Source organism: Symphodus melops (assembly GCF_947650265.1).
Source record: "Symphodus melops genome assembly, chromosome: 9".
Taxonomy (NCBI): domain Eukaryota; kingdom Metazoa; phylum Chordata; class Actinopteri; order Labriformes; family Labridae; genus Symphodus; species Symphodus melops.
In genome coordinates this window covers 25695264-25720930 of record NC_136699.1, presented here as the reverse complement: position 1 = coordinate 25720930, position 25667 = coordinate 25695264, and the positions used below count along the sequence as shown (strand labels likewise).

The 25667-nt window shown below is 42.4% G+C and overlaps 2 protein-coding genes across 4 annotated transcripts in view; one reads left to right on the top strand and one right to left on the bottom strand.

Annotated features, from left to right (window-relative positions):
- Positions 1–8150, top strand: part of LOC306829627 (F-BAR and double SH3 domains protein 1-like) — an 11434-nt gene extending 3284 nt beyond the window's left edge. The window contains exons 7-21 of the mRNA XM_079352739.1: positions 88–151; positions 916–1044; positions 2122–2244; positions 4470–4565; positions 5002–5118; positions 5231–5335; positions 5586–5741; positions 6344–6472; positions 6662–6745; positions 6827–6965; positions 7050–7150; positions 7247–7366; positions 7471–7588; positions 7676–7731; positions 7824–8150. Of these exons, the coding sequence (XP_079208865.1) occupies positions 88–151; positions 916–1044; positions 2122–2244; positions 4470–4565; positions 5002–5118; positions 5231–5335; positions 5586–5741; positions 6344–6472; positions 6662–6745; positions 6827–6965; positions 7050–7150; positions 7247–7366; positions 7471–7588; positions 7676–7731; positions 7824–7889 (1603 nt within the window). The 3' untranslated portion in view covers positions 7890–8150. The remainder of the gene's footprint in view (positions 1–87; positions 152–915; positions 1045–2121; positions 2245–4469; positions 4566–5001; positions 5119–5230; positions 5336–5585; positions 5742–6343; positions 6473–6661; positions 6746–6826; positions 6966–7049; positions 7151–7246; positions 7367–7470; positions 7589–7675; positions 7732–7823) is intronic.
- Positions 8151–10632: 2482 nt separating this feature from the next.
- rell2 (RELT like 2) lies at positions 10633–24917 on the bottom strand. 3 transcript variants are annotated; one of them, XM_079352689.1, is made up of 7 exons: positions 24664–24917; positions 18112–18179; positions 17401–17616; positions 15568–15630; positions 15218–15281; positions 13868–14044; positions 10633–13785 (listed from the first exon to the last, which is right to left on the bottom strand). In XM_079352689.1, exons 3-7 carry the CDS (start codon positions 17600–17602, stop codon positions 12000–12002), a joined length of 2292 nt encoding a protein of 763 aa, XP_079208815.1. In that variant the 5' UTR covers positions 17603–17616; positions 18112–18179; positions 24664–24917; the 3' UTR covers positions 10633–11999. The 3 variants fall into 3 exon arrangements, with proteins under 3 accessions (XP_079208815.1, XP_079208817.1, XP_079208816.1); XM_079352691.1 differs by lacking the exon at positions 24664–24917 and adding an exon at positions 20549–20828; XM_079352690.1 differs by lacking the exon at positions 24664–24917 and adding an exon at positions 19337–19575.
- Positions 24918–25667: the final 750 nt, after the last annotated feature.

Below are 25667 nucleotides of genomic sequence, written 5' to 3'. Positions count from 1 at the left end.
TGTGTGTGTGTGTGTGTGTGTGTGTGTGTGTGTGTGTGTGTGTTTTAATGTCCATATATATCAAAACATTTCAACTTTTTCTTCCAGAGCCAGAAAGAGTGAACATGGGATCTTTCATTTTAAAGCAGGACTCCAGAAGATGACAGCGAAGGTATCATCACTCACTCAGTGTTTGTAGCTTCACTCTTTGTTACTGAGTTGAGTCTGATACAGGAGCAGCAGTCCACAATCCACAGGATCCTAAAGGAGCATTTGAACCTGAGTCAGTCAGGACACGTCGAGTGACGACAGAAAAACACCTTTTTGATCATCCCTGAACTTCAGCTGTTTGTTTGTTTACACGGACAAACACAAAAACAAATCTAAACCAAAGACTGAAAAACAGGAAATCAAAAGCTCACAGAACGCAGAGACGAGAAACTGCAGGTGGAGACAGACGTTGATGAAAACACATCCTGAAAGGAGCTGTAACAGCACAAACAGAGAAGTTCATTTCAGGGTCTGAATTAGTGGAAGTGACCTCGGTGAGAAACTCAAACAGGCCACGCCCCCAACTACGATGACGAGTGCGTCTTTGTGTCCCGTTTGGACGCCGCAGCTCGGCTTCATTGTTCAGCTCGTGGCTGCTTTGTTCGAGCTAACACAAAGAAAAAGTCCAAAATCAGAAGATATATAATCAATTAAAAATAATAAATAAGTTTAAGATTATTATTAAAAATAATGAACAATATGAGGAGTGACATTTTTCATTTTGACTCTGAAGTCATTCACACCAAATTTATAGGAAACTTTCATGGAAAGGTTTGTGATGTCTTGTGTGTGTGTGTGTGTGTGTGTGTGTGTGTGTGTGTGTGTGTGTGTGTGTGTGTGTGTGTGTGTGTGTGTGTGTGTGTGTGTGTGTGTGTGTGTGTGCAGCTCAGCGCCAGGTTGAGAGAGTGCGATGACCGCTTGACGGAAGTTCGTAACGAGTATCTGCTGTCATTAGCAGCAGTCAACGCCCACTACCAACACTACTATAAGAACGACCTACCACGTGTCATGGAGGTGAGGCACACACACACACACACACACACACACACACACACGTACGGGAGGAAAAGGAAGCAGCGCTGTGAGTTGCGTATCTGAAACAAACTGACCACAAAGCTTCCTGACTTATTGCAGAGTTGTTTTCGCTTTGTCACATTTCCTGTTTCTCTGTAAACGTGTGATCATCATCATCATCATCATCATCATCATCATCATCATCATCATCATCATCATCATCATCACTTCCTCCTGAATATTCATGTATCCAAAAGAACTCTAAACAACTTAAAGGGACTGTTATTAGAAAGGGGGCGGCAGTAGCTCCGTCTGAAGGGACTTGGTTTGGGAACCGGAGGGTTGCTGGTTGAAGTCCCAATATCACACACATGAATACAAGCACGAACAGTGACTGTGTGACGCTGTTCAAAACAGACCAGGACAAAGTGTCAGAGCTACAGGAGGTAAAGTGTGGAGCTGCAAAAGACTCAGTATATTAAAACATGATTCAGTGATTTCTCTGAAACAGCCCAGACCGCCCTGAATGCTTAAAGTCCTGTGACTCCTGGAGATTTAAAGGACTGAAAATAAGTGGAATTTAAAAAATATTTATTGAAACGATGAGCGATAAAACCAAAAGAATTAATCCAGATAAGAACGTCAACATTTTTATCTGGATTCTGCGATCCAGGACTCGTGCCTCCTGGGGGTTTTTTTGGGGGGGGATCAAACGTACACCAGAGCTTCTGAAAAGTGCAGATTAGTTTTGGGGCTTTTATGCTTTTTTTTTGTTGAGAGGACAGTGGATAGAGAGTTTAACATCAGGAAGAGAGAGGCAGTGGGGACAGACATCCGAGAAAGGAGACTCCGGTCAGACTCGAACTGCCAACCTTTGAGGACTACAGCTGTTTGCCTTATGTGCCCCCGACTGGTTTTAAACACAAGCTTTGAACGTGATGATTAAAGAGTGGGTTGGGTTTGAACTGCATGATTTCAGGCTTCAGATGGAAAAGATGCTTTGTAGTTTGCAGGGCTGCAGACGGGGGTCAGCGAGCGGTCTTTGTAAATCCAGTTGAACTGATTTCACCTCACCAGCTCATGGACGGGGACGTTTACGACGACCTGAGGAGCCATTTGTCCCTGCTGTGTGGGACAGAGATGAACTCCTGTCTGAACACACACAAACAGTACAGCCGGATATGGGAGACTGTCACTAAGGTACGTGTGTGTGTGTGTGTGTGTGTGTGTGCATACAGTGCTTCTTCTTGAGTTGCCTGAACACGTCAGATCTCCTCTCTGGTTTTGAGCATGGTTGCATTCACCTCTCCAAGCAGACTTGGGCTCAGTACGACACGAGGGGAGGACGTTTGTTTTCTCATCGAATAAACTGGATTTTTCTTCAGGTCTTCAAAGTTTTCTTCATGTGATGCAAAAATCGTCATATTGCATCACATGAAGAAAACTTCCAGGCAAAGAAAAACATATTTTTCTCGTCTCAGGGCAAAATGAGGGCTGGATTCACGACCGTTCAACACTACTACCATGTTTCTACTGATACACAGCTTCCTGTAAATGGGTGAAGTATCCCTTTAACTCCCAGTCAAGTGAAACCACCCTCAGAACTGATTTTGGGCCGAACGGAGCGACTGCCGGTCGCTGGCATTATTTTACTGCTACCCTCGCTTTGCATAGAAGCTTTGCAAAATAATTAAATAATTAATAATAAGACAGGATTATATACACACTGGTTTTCATTTTGTTTTTGTTTTTCACTGTAAAACAGAACACAGAGCAGATGATATGAATACTGTCTGCAGCACAGCGCAGCATTTAACCCTTCTCTGTTTTATCGTAAATCAAACTTTTTTTTTTTGCACACCTCGTGCGGTCGTTTCCTAAATCAGGACCCTTCGTGTTGGACTTCAGTTTCTGGTTTCAAGTTTGGACTTGATGCTGTAAGTTAGGGCAGAAGTTGCACATCGCTGGTTCAAACAGGACTCCACACATGCAGTTTGCATGCTGCAGTTTAGATGGTTAACAGTGTACTGTATAAGTTAGCGTTCAGCTAGCTAAAGAGCAGCGGCGATGTTTAATGTTGACACTGCTGAGGTAACTTCATTTACACTGGAGACCGTCTCCTGCTTCCTTATGTATTACACGTATGAAGCATACCAGGCTCCGAGCATGAAGTGGTTTTTGTATCCACCACTTTAACCATCCACTAAAACTGATTTTATGAGCTGTGTTTGAAGATTTATAAAACTGAGAAATAAAGAAGGCACCAAAGAAAGGAAATAAACAAAAGGTCAAAAAGGTCAAATAGAAATACAGATGTTCCAGTGTTAGAAAAAAGAATGTTTTTATTTCATGGGAAAAAGGTGTTGGAATGGTTACAAGCGTTTAAAAAGGGGAGAGAAATTCAACACACACACGAAATGTTTGAACTGATGTTGCATCTGAGTGAAATGTGCAGAAGGACGTGACAGAAGTCGTTCCCTTCAAAACTGTGAGAGGGCGGAAAGCGTTTTAACACTTAGACAATGCGACCATGTGAGCCAAAGCCAAAACAAACAAACAAACAAACAAAGAAAGAAGCACGCAGCAGATATCTCCCAGACTGCCCTCGACCTCTCAGACACCAGACGCTGAGGTTTCACAGGCCGACTCTGAAAAGCTGCTTCATACTTTCATCTCTTGTAGACCTGAGTACTGCAAAACAGGTGCTATATAAACTCCAGCTTGTTAGCTTGTTCATGATCAATGCTACATAGAGCCTGTATATGTAACCCAGGTTAATTCATTGAATTAACCTCTGTGTAATGGTCGTGACCTCAGTCAACCTCCATAGCTTATAAATCTGTATTCATTTGATTTTTTATTTATTTGTTAACTTCCCTATTTTTTTTAAATAATATTCCTGAACTCCACCTGAATCTATCACCCAATCAGAGCTCACCAAATCCAAAGCGGTCAGGTTTTGTTTTGTTTTTTCCTTTCAAGATGGCGAGCTACCCACCGAGATCGACTCGCCTCCTGCTGGTAGTGTGTGGTAGGACGAGGAAAACTTCCTGGGAACACTGGAAGACATTTGTTTCTGGATTGAACTAAAGGCCGTTATTGTTTATTGGATTGATTACACAGCATGGCTCCAAGAGTCGATACCTACGTTCTTCTTCTGATTATTTAGGTAAATCCTGATCTGATTGGATGGTTGGAATAGCGCACATGTTACGTGTAGATCTTTTCTAGTTCACACGCTCACACCTGGATGTCAGAGGCTTAAACATTCATACAGATTCACACGCCGCCGTCAAAGCAGTGAGAGCAACGCCTCTTACCCAACGGCACATCGGACAGCTGGCTGCAGGAGCTGGGGATCGAACCCCCGACCTTCCCGCTGAGACACGGCCGACTCTGACTCCGAGTGTTTGTCACCTTTTCAGGTGACCAGAGAGAGGAACGTGCTGCACTTTCTCCAGGAATCTGTCTCCTTCAGCCAAACACAGGAGTTCACCTTCCAGCCGGCGCCGTGCGACAAGGTGCGTGTGAGAGGAAGTCAACCCGTGTTATTCAATGACGTGAGTGCTGTCAACAGCCAATAAGAGTGGTCTCACCAGAAGGTGGTGGAGAGAGCGAGAAGACTTCGTTGACATGTCGTGCTCTTTGTGTCGCGAGAGATAAAAGTTAAAAAAAGGAGACGGGTAATAATCTCTCCCCAGGTTCACCTGCAGAAACCTTTTTCAGGACTTCCACTAATTCTAACATCCATTGTGCATTTTTCAGTGCTGATAAAAGATTTAGTAATCATCTTAATTTAAGTGCATGTAAACTGAATTGTTCAAATTGTTCATCTGAACTTAAATCAAACCGCACAGTACGAACTGTGAGAGGATCATGAAGTGCGTTCTTCCTCACATGGTAACCTTCACAGACGTCGAGGACCCGTGTGACACTGAGGGCTGTTTGTCTGTGCAGGTGTCCGCTCTGCACGAGGTCTCTGCTCCACCAGCAGAGGGCGCTCTGATCAAAGAGGCCAAGAAATGGGCCGCCAAAGCTGCGAAAGACTACAAGATCGTAACCCACGGAGAGCGGGTGAGACCTGACGATCGGGGACGTTGACATTGTTGATGATCTTGAAGTTGGTGATGAAAGTGTTGTTTCTCTGAAGGTCTGTATAAAGTACTGTACTGTAAATGTCCGTCAGGCTCTGCAGACGTTAGAGAGTCGTCTGAAGCTCCTGTCGGGGGAGACGGGGCTCAGCGTGGAGCTGAAGATTGCAGAGGTGCAGGACAGCGTCAGGAAAGCAAAGGTGCTTTTTTCTTTCAACATCGTTAACGTTCGAAACCCAGACGTTCCTCTTTTGTTTCAAAGACGGAATCGACTAAACCACCCTCGACTTTTAATTCCTCAAAGCCTCAGAGGATTTCTGTCGTTTTAAGCGACGATGAGGCGAGTGTCAGATAGGAGAATGGTTCCTTTTGGGTAGAGTTTGAGGAAGGTAAACACTTATTTGACTTGGCAGGATGTGTGACGTCTCCCTTGTTTACTTCCTGTCTCAGCTCAGTAGGGTGAAGGCTGAGGCCCGTCTCGCTCTCTTATCGGAAAGCGTCCAAGGAATCGAGCTGTGGCTTCAACACGCCATGAACCAGGCAGAGGAGGAGCTGGAGAGAGAGAGACGCCTGAGCGAGCAGAGGAAGTCTACGGAGGACTTTTCAGTATGCAAACACACACACACACACACACACACACACACACAGATAACTCACCTTTAAGTTCTCGTTCCTGTGAATCTCTTCCAAGTGTCCCGTGCTTGAGCATGACTCGGACCGCTCTTTGGACACCACTGATCAGAAGTCAAAGTCCTAAAAGGGGTCAACAGCATATTTTGGAGTAATGTTAGTTACATGTCTTGTGCTCAAACAGGCCGTTTGAAGATTTTACCTTTATGACATCACAAAGGGCAGTAGCCCCTCCCCCAGGTGGGTGACACTCCCACAGCTAGGTGTTTGTTCTGCCCTCTGAGTCTGCCTTCTCACCGTAAACAACAGGACATGGAGCCAGAAAGCAGCGAGTACATCCGAGCCCTTCCAGAGAGGGGGCGTGGTCAGACACAGCTCATTTACATATTTAAAGCTACAGACACAGAAACAGCCTGTTCTGAGCAGGGCTGAAATAGAGGGGTTTATAGACATGATCAAATACAGGATCAGAGTGGATTTATTACAAGAAACTTTAAGGAAAGGACCTTTAGATTAAACACTTACAGGAGTACAGGGACTGTTTTCAAAATGTCTGACTTCTGCTGTGTGTTCTTCAGGAGGAAGAGTTTGAGCTGACAGACTTTGAAGACTACGACGATGACAACGGAGACATCTTTGTAGATCCAGTATCTGCATCCGGATTGTGTTTTTACCCTGCAGCGTGCAAAGTTATCTACAGCTATCAGGTAGTGTTCGGTCAATCAATCAATCAATCAATCAGTCAATCAATCAGTATGTAACTTTACTTTTGCTGGAACCCTGCTGGTCATTTTAAAGAATGCATGTTTGAGGTATTCTGTCACTGGCTACATCCATCTCTTACATACAGTCGATAAATTAATCCAGAAAAACATTGATTTGATCGCTTCCTGTAGGCTAGCCAATCAGATGAGCTGTCAATCAAAGAAGGGGAGGAGCTTCAAGTGGTTGAAGATGGAGACGTGGAGGACTGGCTGAAGGTAACAGGTGTTTTGTAACGTACGGATCCTCGATGTCAGATCTTTGGGACAGTCTGCTCTCCTCCTCCTTTTTCCATCCAGGTGTGTAACTCGTGCGGTCAGGTGGGGTACGTCCCCGAGCGCTATGTGAAGTTCCTGTGTCTGCCAGCAGAGGGCGCCGCTCAGCTGGACAGTTCCTTCAGCTCCACGTCCTCCAGTGGGAACAGAGAGAGAAGCAGAGGTCGGCGTGAATGTAAAACTGCTCCATAAGTCGTCACTCGTGTTGACGTTGTATTTGAAACTGTGAATCCTGAATCTGCGTCAGGTGTCGCCAGAGCGCTGTACTCCTACCAGGCTCAGAGTGCAGAGGAGCTATCCTTCCAGGAGGGGGCGCTCATCCAGCTGAGACGCTGTGGACACAAAGAGGTGCATGTCATCTCGTCAAATCACTGTTTGAGTGAAACACCCAAATTGTTTGGTATCATTCACGAATGTCAGAACATTACATGTGTTGTTTTGCAGGTGGATGACGGCTTCTGGGAGGGAGAGCTGAACGGTCGGATCGGCGTTTTCCCTTCATTGGTGGTCGAGCTTGTCTGTAATGAAGAGGAAGAGGAGGAGGAGGAGGAGGAGGAGGAAGAGGTGTTCACTCGATTTTCTCCTGAACCTTCAAATCACTGTTTTCCTTTGTTATAATCTTTAAAATATTTGACTCAACTTGAATCTTTTTTGGTTTTTTTCCGCAGCCTCTCCCCACACCAACCATGCCTCCCTTCTCTCCCCCCATCCCCATCCCTTCTCCGCCCGCCTGTAGTTCAACATCCAGTGCGCCGGCCCCTCCCACGATCACAGAGGACGCAGTGGGTGAGTGGAGTCGATTTCTGTTTCACTTCAGCAGCCTCGTGAATTTGTTCAGGCGCTGACAGTTGTTTTATTTTTCCGTCCAATCAGAGACTGAAGGCAGCAGCTGCGACTCCCCAGATCTCCTCGGCGGTCGGCTCAGGCCAGTAGGTGATGGTTTCTGTGATGATGAGTGCATTTCGAGGCATCGTGGAAGGTTTATAATACACCTCTTCTTTCTCTCTCTGCAACGTTTCAGTGTCGAGCTCCTCCTCCTCCTCCGACGCAGCAGCAGCAGCAGCAGCAGCACTCACCTCAGCCTTGAGAAGAAGACGTCACGTCCAGACAAGAGTCACAGAAACACATCCTGTTTCAGGAGCAAAGGAACGCCTGTTTAGCATCGCTCACATCGGTTGTATTTATGTGTTAGTGTTTAGTTTTTAAAGTGTCTTTCATGATACGATACTTATCATGATAGCAGCTGTTCTTTGTTGTTCAAAGCAACAGCAAAGGAAACGTTTTAAGGATCCTTTCCTACAAGCCTCGATATTTTGACTTGAAGGTGACATTTAGTTGTCGGCTGGTACGCCCCACCCCGAGCGCAGGTTGACGGTTTCCCGCCCTGTGCTGCATGTGACTGCATTCAGCCGGCTTACATGTCTTTACAAAAAAAAACAAAGTATTGCAAGTGCATTTTTTCACAAACTACTTCAATGTGTGTGATTATGTTTAATTTATTCACTGACCAGCGGATGGCGGCGGCACATGATGTATGAAGAAGATATATCCAGCTTTAAACCTAAAACTCCCAGAGATCCTGAAATTGTGAAATGTACACAGTTAATCTTGATAAGAGCTGAACGATCAAAACATACTTACCCCGACTTTCACAGGATCTTTTTTCAGGGAAGATCTACTATCTGGGGACTAAATGTAGACCCTGATCTGGGCTGATCCAGCAGAGAGTCCCTGCTCGGAGTAAAGTCATCAGACAGGAGGCCTCCTGGTCTGTTTCCCACAAAGATCTGTAATCAGTGCTGACCTCTGAACACCCTCAGGACCTCCAGCTCCAAAACACAACTTTTCTGAGTTTTTACACCTGGTCTTATAAAACCTGGAGTCAGAGAAATGGATATCAGTCCTGAATAAATCCCCCACTTTTTGTTCCTTCTCATGTTATCCTGTTCTGTCCAGCCATCTGTTGAGTGTTCACAGATGAAGACTTTGTTATGCCATATTTATATAATAATTACCATAAGCCCATCCCAACTTAAGGCCCAGTCTCTTTTACTGGTCTGCTGTTGCTTCACCTCATGACTAATAAATGCAGCTCTCCAACAAATACAGATTCCTCTTCTCATGAAAAGCAAGAAAACATCATTACTTCCCGCTGATCACAAAATGAACGTCATTTTTTTTCAATGTAAGAGATGTGATGAATTCTTATTGCTTCATATTTTAACTCTACAGTGTCACGACTGTCTGTACTTTAATAAAAAATCTTTAGCTCTTCTGTGTATGTGTCACAATACAAACTCCTATAAGAAGTAGGATGGAACAACTTCTAGCTGTAGGATTTAAAACAAGGCGACAGTCAGTTAGAGCGGTAAAATGTGTCTGTGTTTGTCGCTGTGTTAGACGATGGATCGACCCAACACACAGCAGAAGTTAAGTGGAAGTCAAGCTGTGTAACACACAGCTGATTGGAGGCCAGCAGGGGGCACTAGAGGGCTGACAAACTTTAAAAACTGCACGTTGTTTGAAACGGAGGAAAAGTTTGCAATGAGCAGATAATAACTGTACCATATAAAGTAAATGACTTTTATTCAATGTAAAAATAGTTATAGTTCTTTATTGAAGCTTTTACAACATTTTATTGATCTGAATATTACATTCTTCTGTTTTGAATATTAATCTTTTCTCAGTTGAGCACATCTTTCAAAAAATTTGACTTGAAGTTATTTAACTATAATCATCTTGTTTTCTTGTTTCGTTATCTGATTAAGAGCCTGATCGTCGAAAAACACCGCGAGGACCCCATCTGCACGTGAATCTTAATTAGCATGTTTTACTTTGAAATCTGAAGGTTTGTTCTTCATATTTCTATTTAAAACAAACAAACAGTTAAGTAACTTTGGTCAAATCTTTACATCTCAAAACATCTTAATTATTTATAAGAAAATGATGATGAACGGTGGTTGCATGACATCACATAAGTGCATCAAGAAATGAACCACTCACGTCAACTCATCAGCGACTAATAACCCAGACGAGTTGTTTTATAGTAGAGTCGCCTACATACTGAACTTTGCAAGACTCAAACCTAACTTTGAGTTTTTACCCATTACATAAACGGATGATGTTGAAAATGCTCATAAAGAGACTGTGCTCGTGCTGTTATTGCAGATTCCCAAACTTTGAATGAGATAAGTTGTCACCATTTTCTTTAAACGTCACTTATTTATCATAAATACCCGAGATCAGTGCTTCCCAACATTTCTGTTCTTGGAGTACTTACAAGCCGAGTCCTCCCAAGAACCAGAGAAACTAAAAAAAAGTTTATGCTTGTTGTCAAAAATTAATTGTTTTCCTCGATAAAATCCCAACACAGTGAGCCTCCTAACCAGCAGACCTTTTCGTGTTTAATCATGAGTCTACTCACTGAGGACCTCAGAGGAGACAGCGCCTCGGGACCACCCCTGAGATCATTGTTAGACTTTTCCCATGTTGGGAATCAATGTCCTGGTGGATTTTACGATCAAGCGTAATATTGGTGATCATCACACTCGTCAGGTGGGGTAAAAAAAAAATCTATATTTTGAGCAAAGAGAACCGAACCTAACAATCCCACCAGTGTGAGATACACTTTTGGTTTTATTGTGAATTATAATTTAAAGATTGGATTTCAGTGCCATTTATTCAGCAGGATAAATATATAATGGCAGGTTCATATAATGTTTTATATATAATGGCTATTTTTAATTAAACTTGGGTGTCGGCTAAAAATTAAATGTGGCTCACAAAAGCAGCAAAAGTGTGTTTAAGTTAAACTCTTGTAGCTTTGGACGAATATTTCCAGCTTTATTTATTTAAATTGTAAAGAGACCATTTACAATATTTAACACCAATGTTAGCATTTCATTGTTTTACACCTGAGTTAGCTTAAAGCTTGCGGGCCACAATTAAAAAGAAAGAAACAAAATAAAAAGTGATTCTGCTCCTTCTTCCTCCTGCTTTAACTTTGCAAACCCTGCTGGGAACATGACTGCACGCTCAGCGGCTAAGACACCTTCCACATTTGCATATATATATATATAAAAAAGGATTTGTTGTCCAGCTCTCCAAGCCTCCCTTCAAATTCTCTTTACCAATCTGAAAACAATGTCAGTGAGAATTACATGTTTGAATAAGATACGTGAATTTCAATATAACTATGTATTTGATGCGTCTCGCTTTTGTTTAATTGACAGCATGAATCAGAGCCTATCAAGACGAAACCTACAGCTATGACTTATGTACGTTTTTACATTTGTTTAAAAATAAGCGAATGAAAGGCCGTTTCTCAATATGCGTTCTTCTCTGTTCTTGCGTTCTTGGCGTACCCGTGAAAAGTCATCTTTAGCGGTCAAGTTACTGTCCCAATACACAAGTTCACACTTCGCCAAGAGCAGTTAAAATATTCGGATGTGTTCTTGACACGCCCCTTTTTCCAAGGATGCATCAGGTGGTGACCCGTGGAGATATCCCACTCATAACAGTCGACGCCCCCGAGAATGCTTTGCTCTGCCGAGGATGGTTACGCAATACCCGGAAGAACGCAGCGTCCGTCCCAAACAGCCAGCTGTGTTTTGGTGAACTCTTGAGCTTGCAAGAAAAGCTCTTCCAAGAAGAACTCTACGAGTACGCAAGTCTGTTCTCTTGCGTCCTCGATATTGAGAAACGGCCACAGAATGGTAAACTTTGGAGATAACCATGGCAACATCTTTCTCGAATCTTAGTTTTGTCAGCGTTGTTGCCTCGTGATGTTCAAACCACCTCTTAGCTTATGTGCAGCCTCAGAGCTCAAAGCATGTTTCCATACATTCATCACCAGGAAAACAAAACCAAAGTCAACACCTGCAAGAGTAAGACGTGGAAAGAATATAAAAACACTAAAGCCAAATAATAACACATGATAAGTTAAGTTTGTGTGACTTGTGGTGAAAGTGCCGAACACACTGCATACCATCCTGTAAATCCAAAACGTGGGAGAGTATCTGGTATTTTTACATGAGTCAGTCCTGCTGTGATATATTCAGTGCTGTGGTTGAAAGACTAAAGGCAGCTTGAGTTTATTATCACTGTGTGTCATTGTCTTTAGTCCACAGAGTGCTGCCTCTTATCCCCTTGGACTCTTCTGCATTTCATAACCTGAGTCCTCTTTCGATTCAACGTTTCACATCTTTTCCCCTGCACACTGTGTGTCCCCTTCCTGAGTCACTTTGCAGTCTCTTATGTCTTCCATCTCCATCATATCTTCTCTCTCTTGGCTCACTGTTGGCCGAACCTTTGCTCCAGGAGTCTCTCCACTTTGTCTTTCAGGTTCTCCAACGCTTGGAACAGAAGCCCCTCTTTCCTGGTTGACCGTTGGACGACTTCCTGATTTCTCTGATTCTACGGCAAGTTCAGAATTCTCTCTTTCCTGCTCCTTCGTTGAGGATTCTTCCCTCTCCACCATGGTGACGACAGAAAACTCTCTCTTGCTGCCAGGGCTGGCTTTCACGATGGTCACGCTGCCTCCTAAAGGTGAGGAGGGGGACACTGGACTGGAGGGCGACAGAAGCAGACTGGTGGGTCTGTCATCAGAGATCTGATCTCTCTCCACAGGAGGGGGTTTAGCTTTTTTCAGAATCCCAGCCCTCTTGATTTCTTTCTTCTCTTCTGTCCTGGGGACACTGACTTCTTGCTCTTGTTCCCTTAAAGGTGAGGGGCTTGAAACCATATCACCTCCGGTTGTAGACTTTACTGATGCCACACTTCCTGACTTTAACGTCATACGAGGTGAACGTTCAGAGGACTCGTTTGAGTATGCAGGGGACGAGGGGCTTCTTGGTGATACTAGTGTGGTGTCTAACGTGAGGCCGGCTGTAAAACCAGGTGAAGGAGTTCTGACTTGTAATGGACTAGCATTTATTCCGATGGGTGAGGATGTAACTCGGCCTGATGGGAGTTTGGGGCTTGGAGTAAGAGTAGGGGAAAAGCCAGTTTGTGTATCATTCGATGACGTATTTCTCACACCCAGGTTGGGGCTCGGCGTGATCACCAGAGGTGAGGTAGGTGTTTTTAAAGAAGAAACTGAAGATTGGGACCTTGTTGGGTACGAAGATGGAGGGGATGACCCTAAGCTTATCAATACAAGATTAGCACCAAAACCTGGATCGAGATCCGGACTGGAACTCCGGTCAGGAGGTGTTTGGGTGACTGGATAATCTGTGTGAGGATAGGATTCAGGGTGATGAGTAGGAATCAAACCCCCATACATGGGGGCGATGGGTGTAGAGGTCTGTACAGGCCCAGGATCAAATCCTTCCTCATATTTAAAGGCCTTCTCGCCGTCTGCTGTTCTCCCTGCTGTCTTAAATGTCGGTCCGGACGAAGCAGGAAATACAACAGGAAGAGAGTTTGGGGTGGACTCTGTGAGATTCCCAACAGAAGGTTTTATCCCGGGGTTCATACCAGTTTCAGGAGCGGGTCCTTGTTTTGAGTCGTTGGCCTGCTTCTGACCTTGCGAGTTGGGAGAAACGTCTGGACCTGAAGTTTTAACCTCACATTTTTGTGCAGCGGGGATTTGATTCATCGATGGTTCGGTTTTCGGTTTGTTTCCAGGTTCAGAGCGACCTTTAGTGTCCTCTCCCTGCAACAGTTCCTCCAGCACCACAGGTTGCTGCTGAATAGCAAATCTGACACCTCCGGTTTCCCTTCCAATCCCGTCTCCTGTTTTAACAACAGGTTCGCTCCCCCGCCTCAGCCCAAATATGGTCAAACTCTTCCTGCGTTTCCCTGTAGCCGGAGGAACCCCATTGATGTTCTCTGAAGGCGGTCGGACATCCTTGAACATGCTTCTCAGATTGTACCCGCCCTCCTTCCTGTCATCGCTATCCTGGGATTGGTCCAACTGGTCTCCTGAACTCAACGGATTTGGACCTCCATGGAGCTTCTTATCGGTGTGAATGACCCTGAACCTAAAATGATTAAGAACCAGTCAAGATGAAATGATTCTGCTCCTTGCTGTCACTTAGTTAGTGGTATATCATGCTTTGTTACCTGCCAACGGAGAAGACGGTCTGCTCTCCAGGTCGTTGTTTGAATCTGGGAGTTCGGCTATGTCTTCGTCCCTTTTTAGATTTGACCTGGGCGCAGAGGTGGCACGAGTTGTGGTCGGTTCCTGAGTGGACTGTGTGGAGGTGGGGAGGAACGCCACCTATTGACTCCTTACGTAACCTGCACATAAACATTTTCATAGTCTTAACACTGAAAACTCTTCTTATGAAGGAAGTTTGTGAGTAGTAATTCATTTAAGCATCAGAGAGTGTTTGTGGCCAAACAAAAAGGATTAGCAGTAAGAACATCCTTAATCCCAATTATGCCATAGTATCTGACTGCAGAATGCAAGACGTCATACTTCATTCTACGAGATCCGCCGACACACCGATGTTCTCAAAGTACAGGAGTCTTAAAACCAGGAAGTGAGTTAGCATATTAGCGCCATGGGTTCTAACCTCTAAAAGTCAAAGTGGATTTTTAATGGGTTTGTAGTTAGACGCCTGAAATAAGGTCTGTGGTTAACACAAGCTGAAGAGATGTTGACGTTTTGTTAGACGAGATAAACTATGTTAGCGAAGACCCCACTTGTGAATTTTGTGAAGTTTTTATGCGTACTTAAAACGGCGGTTGCTAACAAGTGGCTAACTGAGACTACAGTGGTTGCCATGGAGACATTGAACGTCATCACGCCGGGAACTCTCTCCCTAATCCTCCTTACAGCCTCTAATCGTGTTTTTCAGTGCTTTTGTAAATGTTCGATTAATAAACAACTTATAACGTTTAGCTAGCTTGTCAAACCTGCTGATTAGAGCGATGAAGCATAACGGTCGAGACGTCAAAATCAACAGACCACGGTGTATTTAGCTTTTAGCGTAGCGTTAGTTTTTTACTTCTCTCGGCTGCATTAACTCTTCAAACTTCATATGATGTTAATCTGTGAAGATTATCCCGCCGAACTAAACAGCTACACATCAGAAACGTGTGTTTGACACAGAGATTATTTTCTAAAATCCATGATCCAAAAATCACATAGGAGAATTCTCATAGGAACCCATGGCAATGATACTTCCGGGTTGGCCTACAAAAATACGTCATCGAACTTCAATAGACCCAGGCTCAATAAAGGGAAGCTCCAGATAGTTACCATTCTGATACTTGGAGTTGGGAGACATTTAAAAACAGTTTATTATCCACCTTTATATGCAGGATTTAACAAGAGATAAATCATCCTCAGTCTTTAGCTGACTGGTCCTTCCGTTGAGCCTCTATGATTCTTAATACTGTTTTAGTGCATACCAACAAAGCTCATGCTAACAGTGTTTGCTGCTTTGACTGTTTGGACGAGCTTACCTTGGGTCGTGACGCACGCAGACGTTGCGGTTTCCTATCATTTCATTGAAGGCTTCCATGTTAGCTGAAAGTGACAAGAAGAAGAAAAAGAAGAAGTCACATAAAAGTATCAGTGTTTGAAGGTTTTCTTTTTAAAACACAACGATCTGACAGATGAGAATTGATTTGCATATTGCTGCAAATTGGACTGAAAAAGGTCAAATGTAGTATTTTAAATATTATATCAACAGATTTTATTTTGAAGTTTCTATTATGTGTGTGAACTTCCAAGGAATCAGAAAACAGAAAAGTTTATTAGATCAAAGTTTCTACACTCTCTGAATACAGTGTAATGTGTTTATGTTTGTCACCTTCGTTTTCTATGATGCATTTGAGGATCTGCTCCACTGTATCCTGATTCTCTTCGTCATCGTCTGGAACACAGAATAAATAATCACATGAATAAATTCACCCTGTTTATTAATGCAGACAAACAGTTCCCTCAAACATCATTTGAAATATAAATCAGTTTGCACCCTGAATGCTGCAGAAAACAATGTTTATTCATGAACTATTTTAACAAAAACCATGTAGCGACTCCAAGCCCTATTGTCGCTGGAGAGGAAAACCCTGGGTTCGGTTTATTTGTATGACGCGCTGCTCGGCTATCACAGAAGCACAGACTTCAACCAAATGCGTTTTGTGGCATTTAATTAAAAGAGTGTCGTTGGTTTTACATACATTGTAGATCAGTGTACACGTTTATGGCTGTATTCCGGTGCTGAATGAATCAAGCGAACGGTCAACAAAAACTACGGCAACCCCCGGCCCCCTCTCTCTCTACTACAACTTTTCCAATTCACAAAAAAGGAGGTTGTCATGTCAAGCTCTGTGTCCTAGTTTTATATTTTATTTTCTACATTTTGTTACTTCCTGTTTTGTGTCACTAACCTCTCCTCTCATTTCAGATCCTTCACTTCCTGCCCTCATGTGTCTACTGATTATCTGCCCCGCCCTGATTGTTCCCAGCTGTATCTCATTTGTCTTCCCCTCACCTGAGTATTTAGTCTGTTGCTTTTCTTTCCTCAGTGCCAGTTCGTCTTTAACCTGCGTGTGAAGCGTACAAGCCTTTGTTTCTGTATTTGGATTATCTGCTCTGAAAGTAAAGACTTCCTTTTTGTTTAATCAAAAGACTGTGTTTGGAGTCGTGCTTGTGGATCCAACTTCCTGTGGTTTGGTAATTGTGACAGAGGTGAGCCTTATAAAAACTCCGCCCGTGAACACGTGACCTCGAACCCTGCACGTCACCACCCAGTCGTGAGTGACAGGCCCCATTACCTCATTTATTTCTCCTACAAACCATCAATATCAAAAACTGAATATTTAATGTGAGGATCTTTTGCTTGTGTGGATTTGGCGCCCCCTGTGGACAGAGTATGTAAAGTGAAGATCCCTGTAAAGCACTGATTATCTGGATTAAGTAATCCTTGACTTCTGTACCTGGATCAGGTTGATCCTGTCCTTTGTGTGTTTTCACAAACAAGCTGGATTACGTGGAAGTGTGACCACAAGAGCGGGTTGGGGTTCACACTAAGACGGCGCCTCGGTGTGCTGGTGTTCATTGTTTTATATTTGATCATTTAAGTTCTTCCTATTTTTGTTTTTGGTCATTTGTGAACTGTTTTTGCACTGATACACAAAGACAAATTCCTTGTATGTGTAAATGTATTTGGAAATTTAAAAAACACACACACACACAAAACGTTTCTCTTCATATGCTTTGGAGAACAGATGAGTTTGAGTTTTGTTTTAAGAGTCCAGTCGTGATGGTCAGCAGGTATTTTGTTTCAGAGAGAGGGACACCACAGTCGGTAAGTAAAGGCCTTTGATCAAACTCTGGGTATGCCTAAAAGACCGCCACCTGAGGACCTGACGGGTTCGGGTTGTAGTTTGTGAGCAGGCCAGAAAAGTACTAAGAACATGATTGTCAAAGGTCAGAATGTAAAATAATACAATATCATCCGTGTAGTGAAATAAATGTGGGGGTTTTTTGTACACTAAAATACAGATATTTTTTTCTCAACCAGTAATGTTTCTGTTTTTCATTTGTATTTTCAAAACTTGGATAACCCCTGTTTTTTTCCCTTTGTTCTTGAGATTTTCCAGCAAAACCTTCCAAAGCCCAGGAAAGATTACTCGCTCACCGTCTGCATTTACTCCCAGCTTCTCTTCCTCCTCCTCCTCGTCCTCGTCCATGTCCCCGGTGCGGCAGCGGTAGCCGTTCTTCTTCAGCAGGTGGCAGATGAGGAAGCCAAGCAGTCCGGTGACAAAGAAAAGGAAGACCACCAAGAAGATCATGTAGGGAGGGGGATCATCCCCCACCCCCAAAGCATCTAACTCCGTCATAATGTGGGTTCAACCTGAGTTGTGGAAACAGAGAAAAGAAGGATTACATTTACATTAAACATTTTTATAAATCAGACAAAATAAAAAAACAATATTGCTTCCATCTTATAACTCTAACATGTGTCTCTAGTCTGTCTCCAAACCCCCCAATGATGAGAACAGTCCATCCTCTAAGTCTTATGTCTGCTCCACTTTTCAGAAAATGTGTGCTCAAACAGGCTGTTTGAAGATGTTCCCTTCATGACATCACAAAGGGCAGTAGCCCCTCCCCCAGGTGGGTGACACTCCCGCAGCTAGGTGTTTATAACAAGAAACTTCACAGACATGTTTTGGGGAACTCTGAGATTTGATTTAAACTGAATGAAAAGGAGGATAATATGTGACCTTTAATTAGAGGTATTTTTTGTGAAAAGAATTAAAGAAAAAAAAAAACCTTAGTTATTGTTCCTTAAAGTGCATCATCCAGCTCCCCAAACATCAACCTCGAGCGTTAAGAGAAATAAACGTACAGTCGGTCTGGATGGTTCAAATCATCTTCGAGCCTTCTGTTGCTGACTGGTCGACATAAAGAATCAATCTGAGGGAAACACAAAGAAACACAAACGATGATCAGAATCTCTCCTGTATACGTACATCAATACAAATGACCTGAACCTGTAAGTTGCTCTTCTTTAATTCAAGTTAACGGAATAGAAAAAGAAAACAGACACAGAAAGACAGAGGCAGAGGAACATACTGACCCATACTGATTAAACATAAACAGACTTCAGGTATCTGAGGTAATATAGGTAGGTAGGTATGGCTGGCAGGGAGAGGACCAGCATGCACCTGGGTGGGCCTATATGTTATTATTTTATTTAACACAGTGAAAGAGAAGCACTTAACCCTGAAAAATATTTAACTTTAGCGCGAACAATGGACTCCACATCCCCTACGGTGCATCAGGGGCAGTTTGATTATGCTCGATAAAACCTCCGAGTTAATATTTAAACAAAAAGTCAGAACAACATGTGAGTGTATCTTTACCTTTATAGGCCAACAGCTGCCCGTAAACAATCATCCTCTTTCTAGTGGGTTTAACGCTGTTCTTATCTGATCGTGCAGCATTATCAAACAGTGACAGTAGCTGCAAAGAAGTCGACTGCTAACGTCAGCTGATGCCCGAGCATGTTTTTTAATGGAAGACATCTTTAAAACCAAAGCTTGATAAACTGCGAACAATAAAATGCAGCTTCAGCAGTCAGTTATTTGAGCCACAAAGACTTCACTGTTCAAACTGCAAAACCGTGGCTTCCTTAGTTTCTCTGTTTTATATCTTCCTGTCGTTGATCTTCTTTATTTATAGTTGATTACATGGAGAGTTATTGGCTTAATGTGCTTACAATTAGATTTAGCCAATAACTCTACCATTTAAAATATACATTGTTGTGTTGTTACTAAATATGGATTGAGTCACAGATGGGAAGAACTGGGCAAATAAACCTTAAATGCAAAAAAAAAAAAAAATCCATTAAAAACATCTTTTCTTGCAGCACCACATCAAAATATTACGATGTAAACCGTCCATGAAGACGCTCACAGACATTTATACCTTTGAGCTTTACTTGTTTCTCATGAACATCACAATAAAACATTAGGCTGAAAGTATTTCATGTTGGTCTTTATTAAGTTATAACATTTAGCCATTATCTTTCCTTCAAATGCACAAAAAACACCCATAAAAGTCGTTCTTACCTTTCAGCTACTTGATAATAAAATACATCCAAACATGGAAATCTGAGAATATTCAGCACCAATAGAAACAAGCCTTTGGTAGAAATACAGTGAAAACGTGTGTTTGATAAGAAGCTGCACCAGGGGGGACAGTGTGTGCCCCTGCAGTTCAGTCGGGGTTTCCCTCAGCCCCTCCTTCACTGATTATCTATAGAAGGATGTACGCAGATGGACACCTTTATCGTCATTGTTAAAACTGTTTAAAATGACTTTATTTTTCAGATTTAACGTCTGATCTGAATGTTTCTTAACAGTTCTATGGATGAATGTTTATTTCAATAACAGGGCTGTTAGATAACTCATCAGTCAACCCCCCAATAACTAGTAATTAATGTCTAACATTAATGCATTCAATGTTTTAATAACAATTAATCACATGACACATGTTTACATTGTAAACTACCATCAACTAGGTCCTTACTTTATTTCAAAATAAAAGCTGTTTTAAGATGCGACTCTCAGCTTAAGACAGTACAAACATTCAAAATAAAAGCTGAACAATTTGAATCTTTAAATGTAAAATAATCACAATTAATCCTTTATTTTAAACTCTTGTGACGGCCCGACTAAATAATTAAAAAGAGTAGTGACGTAATATGTGATAGTGAATGCGCACACACACACACACACACACACACACACACACACACCGTAGACTGTTAGCTAACATTCAGCAACTTATCAGAGGAGTCCTCCTGCTGCTTATCAGCATCTTTAAACGCCCATTACACACACACACACGCACGCACGCACACACACACACACACACACACACACACACACACACACACACACACACTTATCAGAATTAGTTTCCTCTGAAATGTTCTAAGCTGTGATAACTTGTATCATTAACACTCACAGGTGACCTATTTTTAAAATGCTTATTTTTTATTTCACCACCTGACCCTTGACTTGACTCATCGAGCTCTGATGGAGTGGCACTAAATGTAATTCAGACTTGTTATTATTATCATATTGCAAAGGACAGCTGAAGAGAAGCTGCAGCATCGGACTGAGGTCAGATTCGAACCCACGACCTCCGTAACGAGGATCGCTGCTACACTGACTGTATTTATATCTTTCTATGTCTAAGTGTCTTAGAGATATATCTGTTGATATATCGGGATCAGCCCCCCCTTATCGGTCGAGCCCTGGTGAAAACATATTTACCCTCATCGTGACGTTTCCCCCGGTTTGAATCCACCCTGACAAAAACCTTCACCTTCTGTGTTATTTCAGCCTCGCTCATGACGGCGTCACGGTCATGTTCCCCCTGCTGTCACGTCGTTTTCATCCAGACTCTGATTGTGAATTTTCCACAACATGAACCGTCACGTGCTCAGTTCAGTCTGAGTTCACTGAGCTGCCACTGTCAGACGCTGCCAAACCACTTCCTGTTTTCTTTGAGAGCGCAAGGGGTCATTCAGGGTTCCTATCTTGAGTTAAGACATCATTTCTTAAGATTAGGACGATCATATACTGTACATCAAAATCCCTGATACTCATACAGCAGACCTGCATAAACTGACTGTAGTGAAACAACTGTGCAGTTTAAAAGCTCTCTGCTTTAGTGGATTTGTCTCTGAAAAGTACGGTGGCCCTGAAGGCAAACTGCATGAATATTTCTGATTGCAAAAACAAAAATTCACGAGGCACCGTCACACATTTAACTAAACACTTTTTTTTTTTAATCCAGAAATATTATTTATTTTTATGAAAGAAATGTAAACAGTAAATATTTGTACTTACTGCAGAAACTAAACCTTCACCTTCTGGTAACAAAATGTTTACTTTACGCAACAAATATTTCCGGACCTGGAAAGGGAGAAGTTTACGACATGTTTGTTTGGACTGAAGTCACATGACTGAGGGACGAGAAGAGGAAGACTCAAAGATGGCCTCTGGTGAAATGTTCCTGAAATATTTGTGCATTTGACCTTCAAGGCCATGTATTTAAATATGAGTCAAACAAGCCTACGAGGATTTTAATCCTCCAAAAAAAAAAAAAAAAAAACTGTTTCCAAAAGATTAAAGTAAAAAAGATCAGGATTAAATCACTTTGTATGCATCTGGTCGATCACAGAATATACACAGCTGAAGAAGCAGTTTGAAACAGATACGATGCTGAGAGGAAGGCGTTACCTTACAAACACACACACACACACACACACACACACACACACACACACACACACACCGCAGTCGAAGCAGAGATGACTCAGCATCTTTCTGACCTTGAATAAATCACCTCATAGTGCGTGTGAGTGTGTGTTTGTCTGCAGTGTGTTCCTCAGTATATATAGTTTTGAATACAGAGAGGTGAAGGCTGGATGGTGTGTGTGTGTGTGTGTGTGTGTGTGTGTGTGTGTGTGCTGGGATGAACCAGTCATAACGGCAGAGAGCTGTGACATCACAGGCATCCATAATAACAGTATACCTGCGTCACGACAGGAAGGAGAGTGTGTGATGATGAACATCGTGGTGACGCTGGTTCCACTGCACCACTCGAGTCATTACGAGTGAAGATGTAACGTAATAAAGACTCATCTGCAGACCTATTGTGTTTCCTTATGATCCAGGGTGTTCCTTCGGTTGGCCCGACAACCTTTGTGGGCCAGACAAAGGCTGAACTATGATTAGCACCAGGACTATGAATAGAAGGACGACAGCAGGATCTGAGCGACCTCTTAACCGAGCAGCTGATGCAGATCAACAACAACACGCTGCCACTCACTTTCCACAACACAACGTACTCGAGAGTTCAGCTACAGCTTCACCTGGAAATGTATTTATGGAAACTCTCTTTGTATGTGAATCAGCACGTCTCAGTCCAGGACAGTCCACAAGTACAACTTCCTTCCAACGTGTGCAGGTGTTATCATAAGACCAGATTTATGTGAATAACTCATTATTATTATTATCCTGAATAAGATATTTATCTGTTGAAGACAGGTGTAATGAAATATTTATGACTAGACTTAATGTTCTTGCTTGAGACACAGAAGATAATTGAAGGTCCAATTTGCCCCCAAATGATCGTAGGGCTCGATTCAAAGCTTTTCACAGCCGATTATTTAGTTCACGATTCGAGATCGGCAGAACACCTTCATTAGCCAATGAGAGGGAGCAGTCTCTGAGGCTTCACCAATCAAATGCTGCGTACTTTAAAGTGGCATAAACGCGAGTGAGCCCCGAGCCAAGTGGAGTGTCTTTATTAAGTCTCACAGAGACAGACCACACGACCAGCTGACCTCTTGTCTGTGAAACTGTCTCTATGAACAGCAGGTTTGTGATCTCACACGTCATGCAGATAAATTAAAGCCATACTTTTCCACTTGTTCCTCTTTCTCAACCTTTTTGTTTTCCTCCCAACTTTTACCTGTCCTCAGCTGGACTCCGAGGATATTTATCAGGCACGGAGAATGAACGGATGTTGGCCCTTTTCCCTCCAAGGATTCAACTTCTTCCCTCTCTTTTAATTCATGTATATTGTTTTTTTCTGTTGTGTTTGTGCTGTTGTTTTTGATTTGTTTGAATATGCTTGCATCAAAGCTCTTCAGTGTGTGGCTGACCTACAGATGTCTCCTGAACAGGAATATGAAGTTTAGATAGGATGTGTCATTCCTCATTATTTCATGTCCTCGTGGTTTTATTGGTAAATCAAATCAACTTGAACACCCAGAGAGACAAAACATAAACTATCCACATTTTAAAAACTTCAACAACAAAAAATGCAAAATGTGGAAATTGTTTCAATGTAGATGACCTGAACTTGTACAAATGATCTCGTTTCCCTTCATAATTCATACATTTTATCTCACAGCAAGCAAGCATGCTCGTGTCAGGTCTAAAAAAAACAACCAAACTCAGCCACAGACTTGAGGTTCGACATTTTACCAATCAGGTTTGTGAAGAACTTTTTTGGGGTAGAGCTCAACTAAAATATTAAAAGTCAATTTAGACCGCTGAAGATTAAGAGGAAATATTGTCGGGTCAGAGTGGAGTCTGCTGGAGCCTGTATACTGTATTTATATATATATAAATGACGACTTTGTTAAAAATCTATCCGATCATTATTTTATCAGCTGTGACAGTTGGCCTGTAAAATGTAATGAAATTAAATAAGGTAAAAACAAAAGTGAAAAGAGGACACTATTAGCCTATTGTCCAAACGTGGACATCGTTGACTTACAGTCTTCACACAGGTTCACATAGTTGAGTAATGGATAAACAATTACACAATGTTCGTTTAGGTTAAGAGGTGAACTGGTCAGCTATGGTTCAGCTAAACATAAAGTGATGTATAGGTCTGCATGAGTGCACATTAGTCTTATAGGCTGTGAGCGCCTTCTGATTAATATTTGAAGAACTTCCTGAGAGGCCGATGGGAACCAGCTCCCCTTCAATCTGGACTATATCCCACATTCCTGCTAAAGTCTGTTACTGAAAATCCCCCAAAGAGTCTTAACTAAACTTCACAACCTCATCCGGAGGTCATTCCTGGGACTGTCCTATTTTTGGAGTTTTACAATGGGAACCACCGCAGGACCAGTGTCGGATGATTTACTGTTGTGCGTAAGATGATCAGCCTCCCATCGGAGTCCAGGAGAATCACTCACACCAGATTTCATTTCAGAAAACGTCTCTTTTTTTTGTCTGCCGTGTTTTTAACAGATCAAAACTTCCACGAAAATATATGAATATACTAATTCAATCACATTTCTCTGCTCTTCATTTCGGCTTAAACCAAATCCATCAATAATTGCATCCTTGTTTAATTCACCTTACCTTTTGCAAGTTGCGGCCGCAGCTGAGAGGCCGTTGATCTTTGCAGAAGACTTCCTGCACGCGACACATATTTTAAGTTTTAAACACTATGATAAGTAAATACTGGCTGATCAAATGTGGCCGAATTATCCAGTGGACTTTTGAATTTCATCAAATAGCATTATCTTTATCCTGCTGTGCAAATGAACACTTTGATAAGTCAGAAAACATCAAATGACGGATTTTCCAATATAATCTGGCGAGCCATTCATTATGCAGGGACATCACGCATGTTGTGCCATTAACTCCAGTAACGCTGAATCACTGCATCAGCCTCCCCACCCAGTCATCTGCCGTCATATGTGTGAGCACATATGGGGGGGGGGGGGTCCATCCACTGACTGAGCCCGCAAACACTTTATCTGCATCCTCAAGGTTGAATACTAAATGATTCACCAGGAACACTACGCCTTAGAGACATGTTGACAGCGACAATACAGCCGAGTCGGGATCCTCACCTTCGGTCAGGAAGAGTGCAGCAGCCTGGTCCTCTCCGGGGGTCCTGCGGGTGGTCCCATGGCTGCAGTCTGCTCCGTGTCCTGTGGCCGGAGCGTGAGGAGGCGTCAGTCTGCTTTGGCTGAGGAGGGCAGAATGACAGGAAGCTGGGAGGCATCTGTCTGTCTGCGCCATTGGCTGCCTCAGCTGCAAGTCTCAGTTTAACCTTGGTTCATCCAGACAGTGACAGCGGAGCTCCACGCTGCTTCACCTGCAATGAAACATGATGCGCTGAGTCATCAATCTGTGGCACAAAACAAGCACACAGCACTATAGTCACTGAAATAATTAAAGCTTAAACATTAAAGACCTTTTATTTTTATTTGATTTGATTAAAAAGATTTTCCTCTAATAAAGTGGTCTCCCGGCAGATAAAGATAAAACCATTAACCAGGTGTGGCCCTTTCATCCTGACCTGCATGTTGCGTTAAAAAGGTCACTGATTATTAAATTGATTAATTAATCAGTCAATGTGCTTTAAAACGTACTAAAAGTGAGTGACTCAAGGTAGTTTGTAAAAATAATTTACAACTAATGCACACCAGTGAGCATTTACTGGATTAACAGTACAATAAAGATGGATGGCAAATCTAAAAAAAAAAAGACAAGAGAAAAAATCAATATGATAATAACAATGAATACGCACAAGAAACATTTAAAATGATAGGAAATCATGTATGTCTAATGTTTTGATTTACATTAATTTAAGAGGAGGCTGTAGATCAGGGGTCACAGACAGGTTTCCAGTAGCTTGCCTGTAGGTTTACATGTGTAGAAAATAAAAATAATAATTCAAACGACAGCAAATGCACCTCTTCACACTATTCAGTGAAAAGTAGCATTTTTTCTTGGACATTGATGTGAATTGTCATTACCTTAGCTGACTGTGGCACAATAATATGTTCATGTTTTGTTTTTTTTCATGGACCTTGATGTTTATTTAAGATTGTTTCTTGGTTTATTGCAA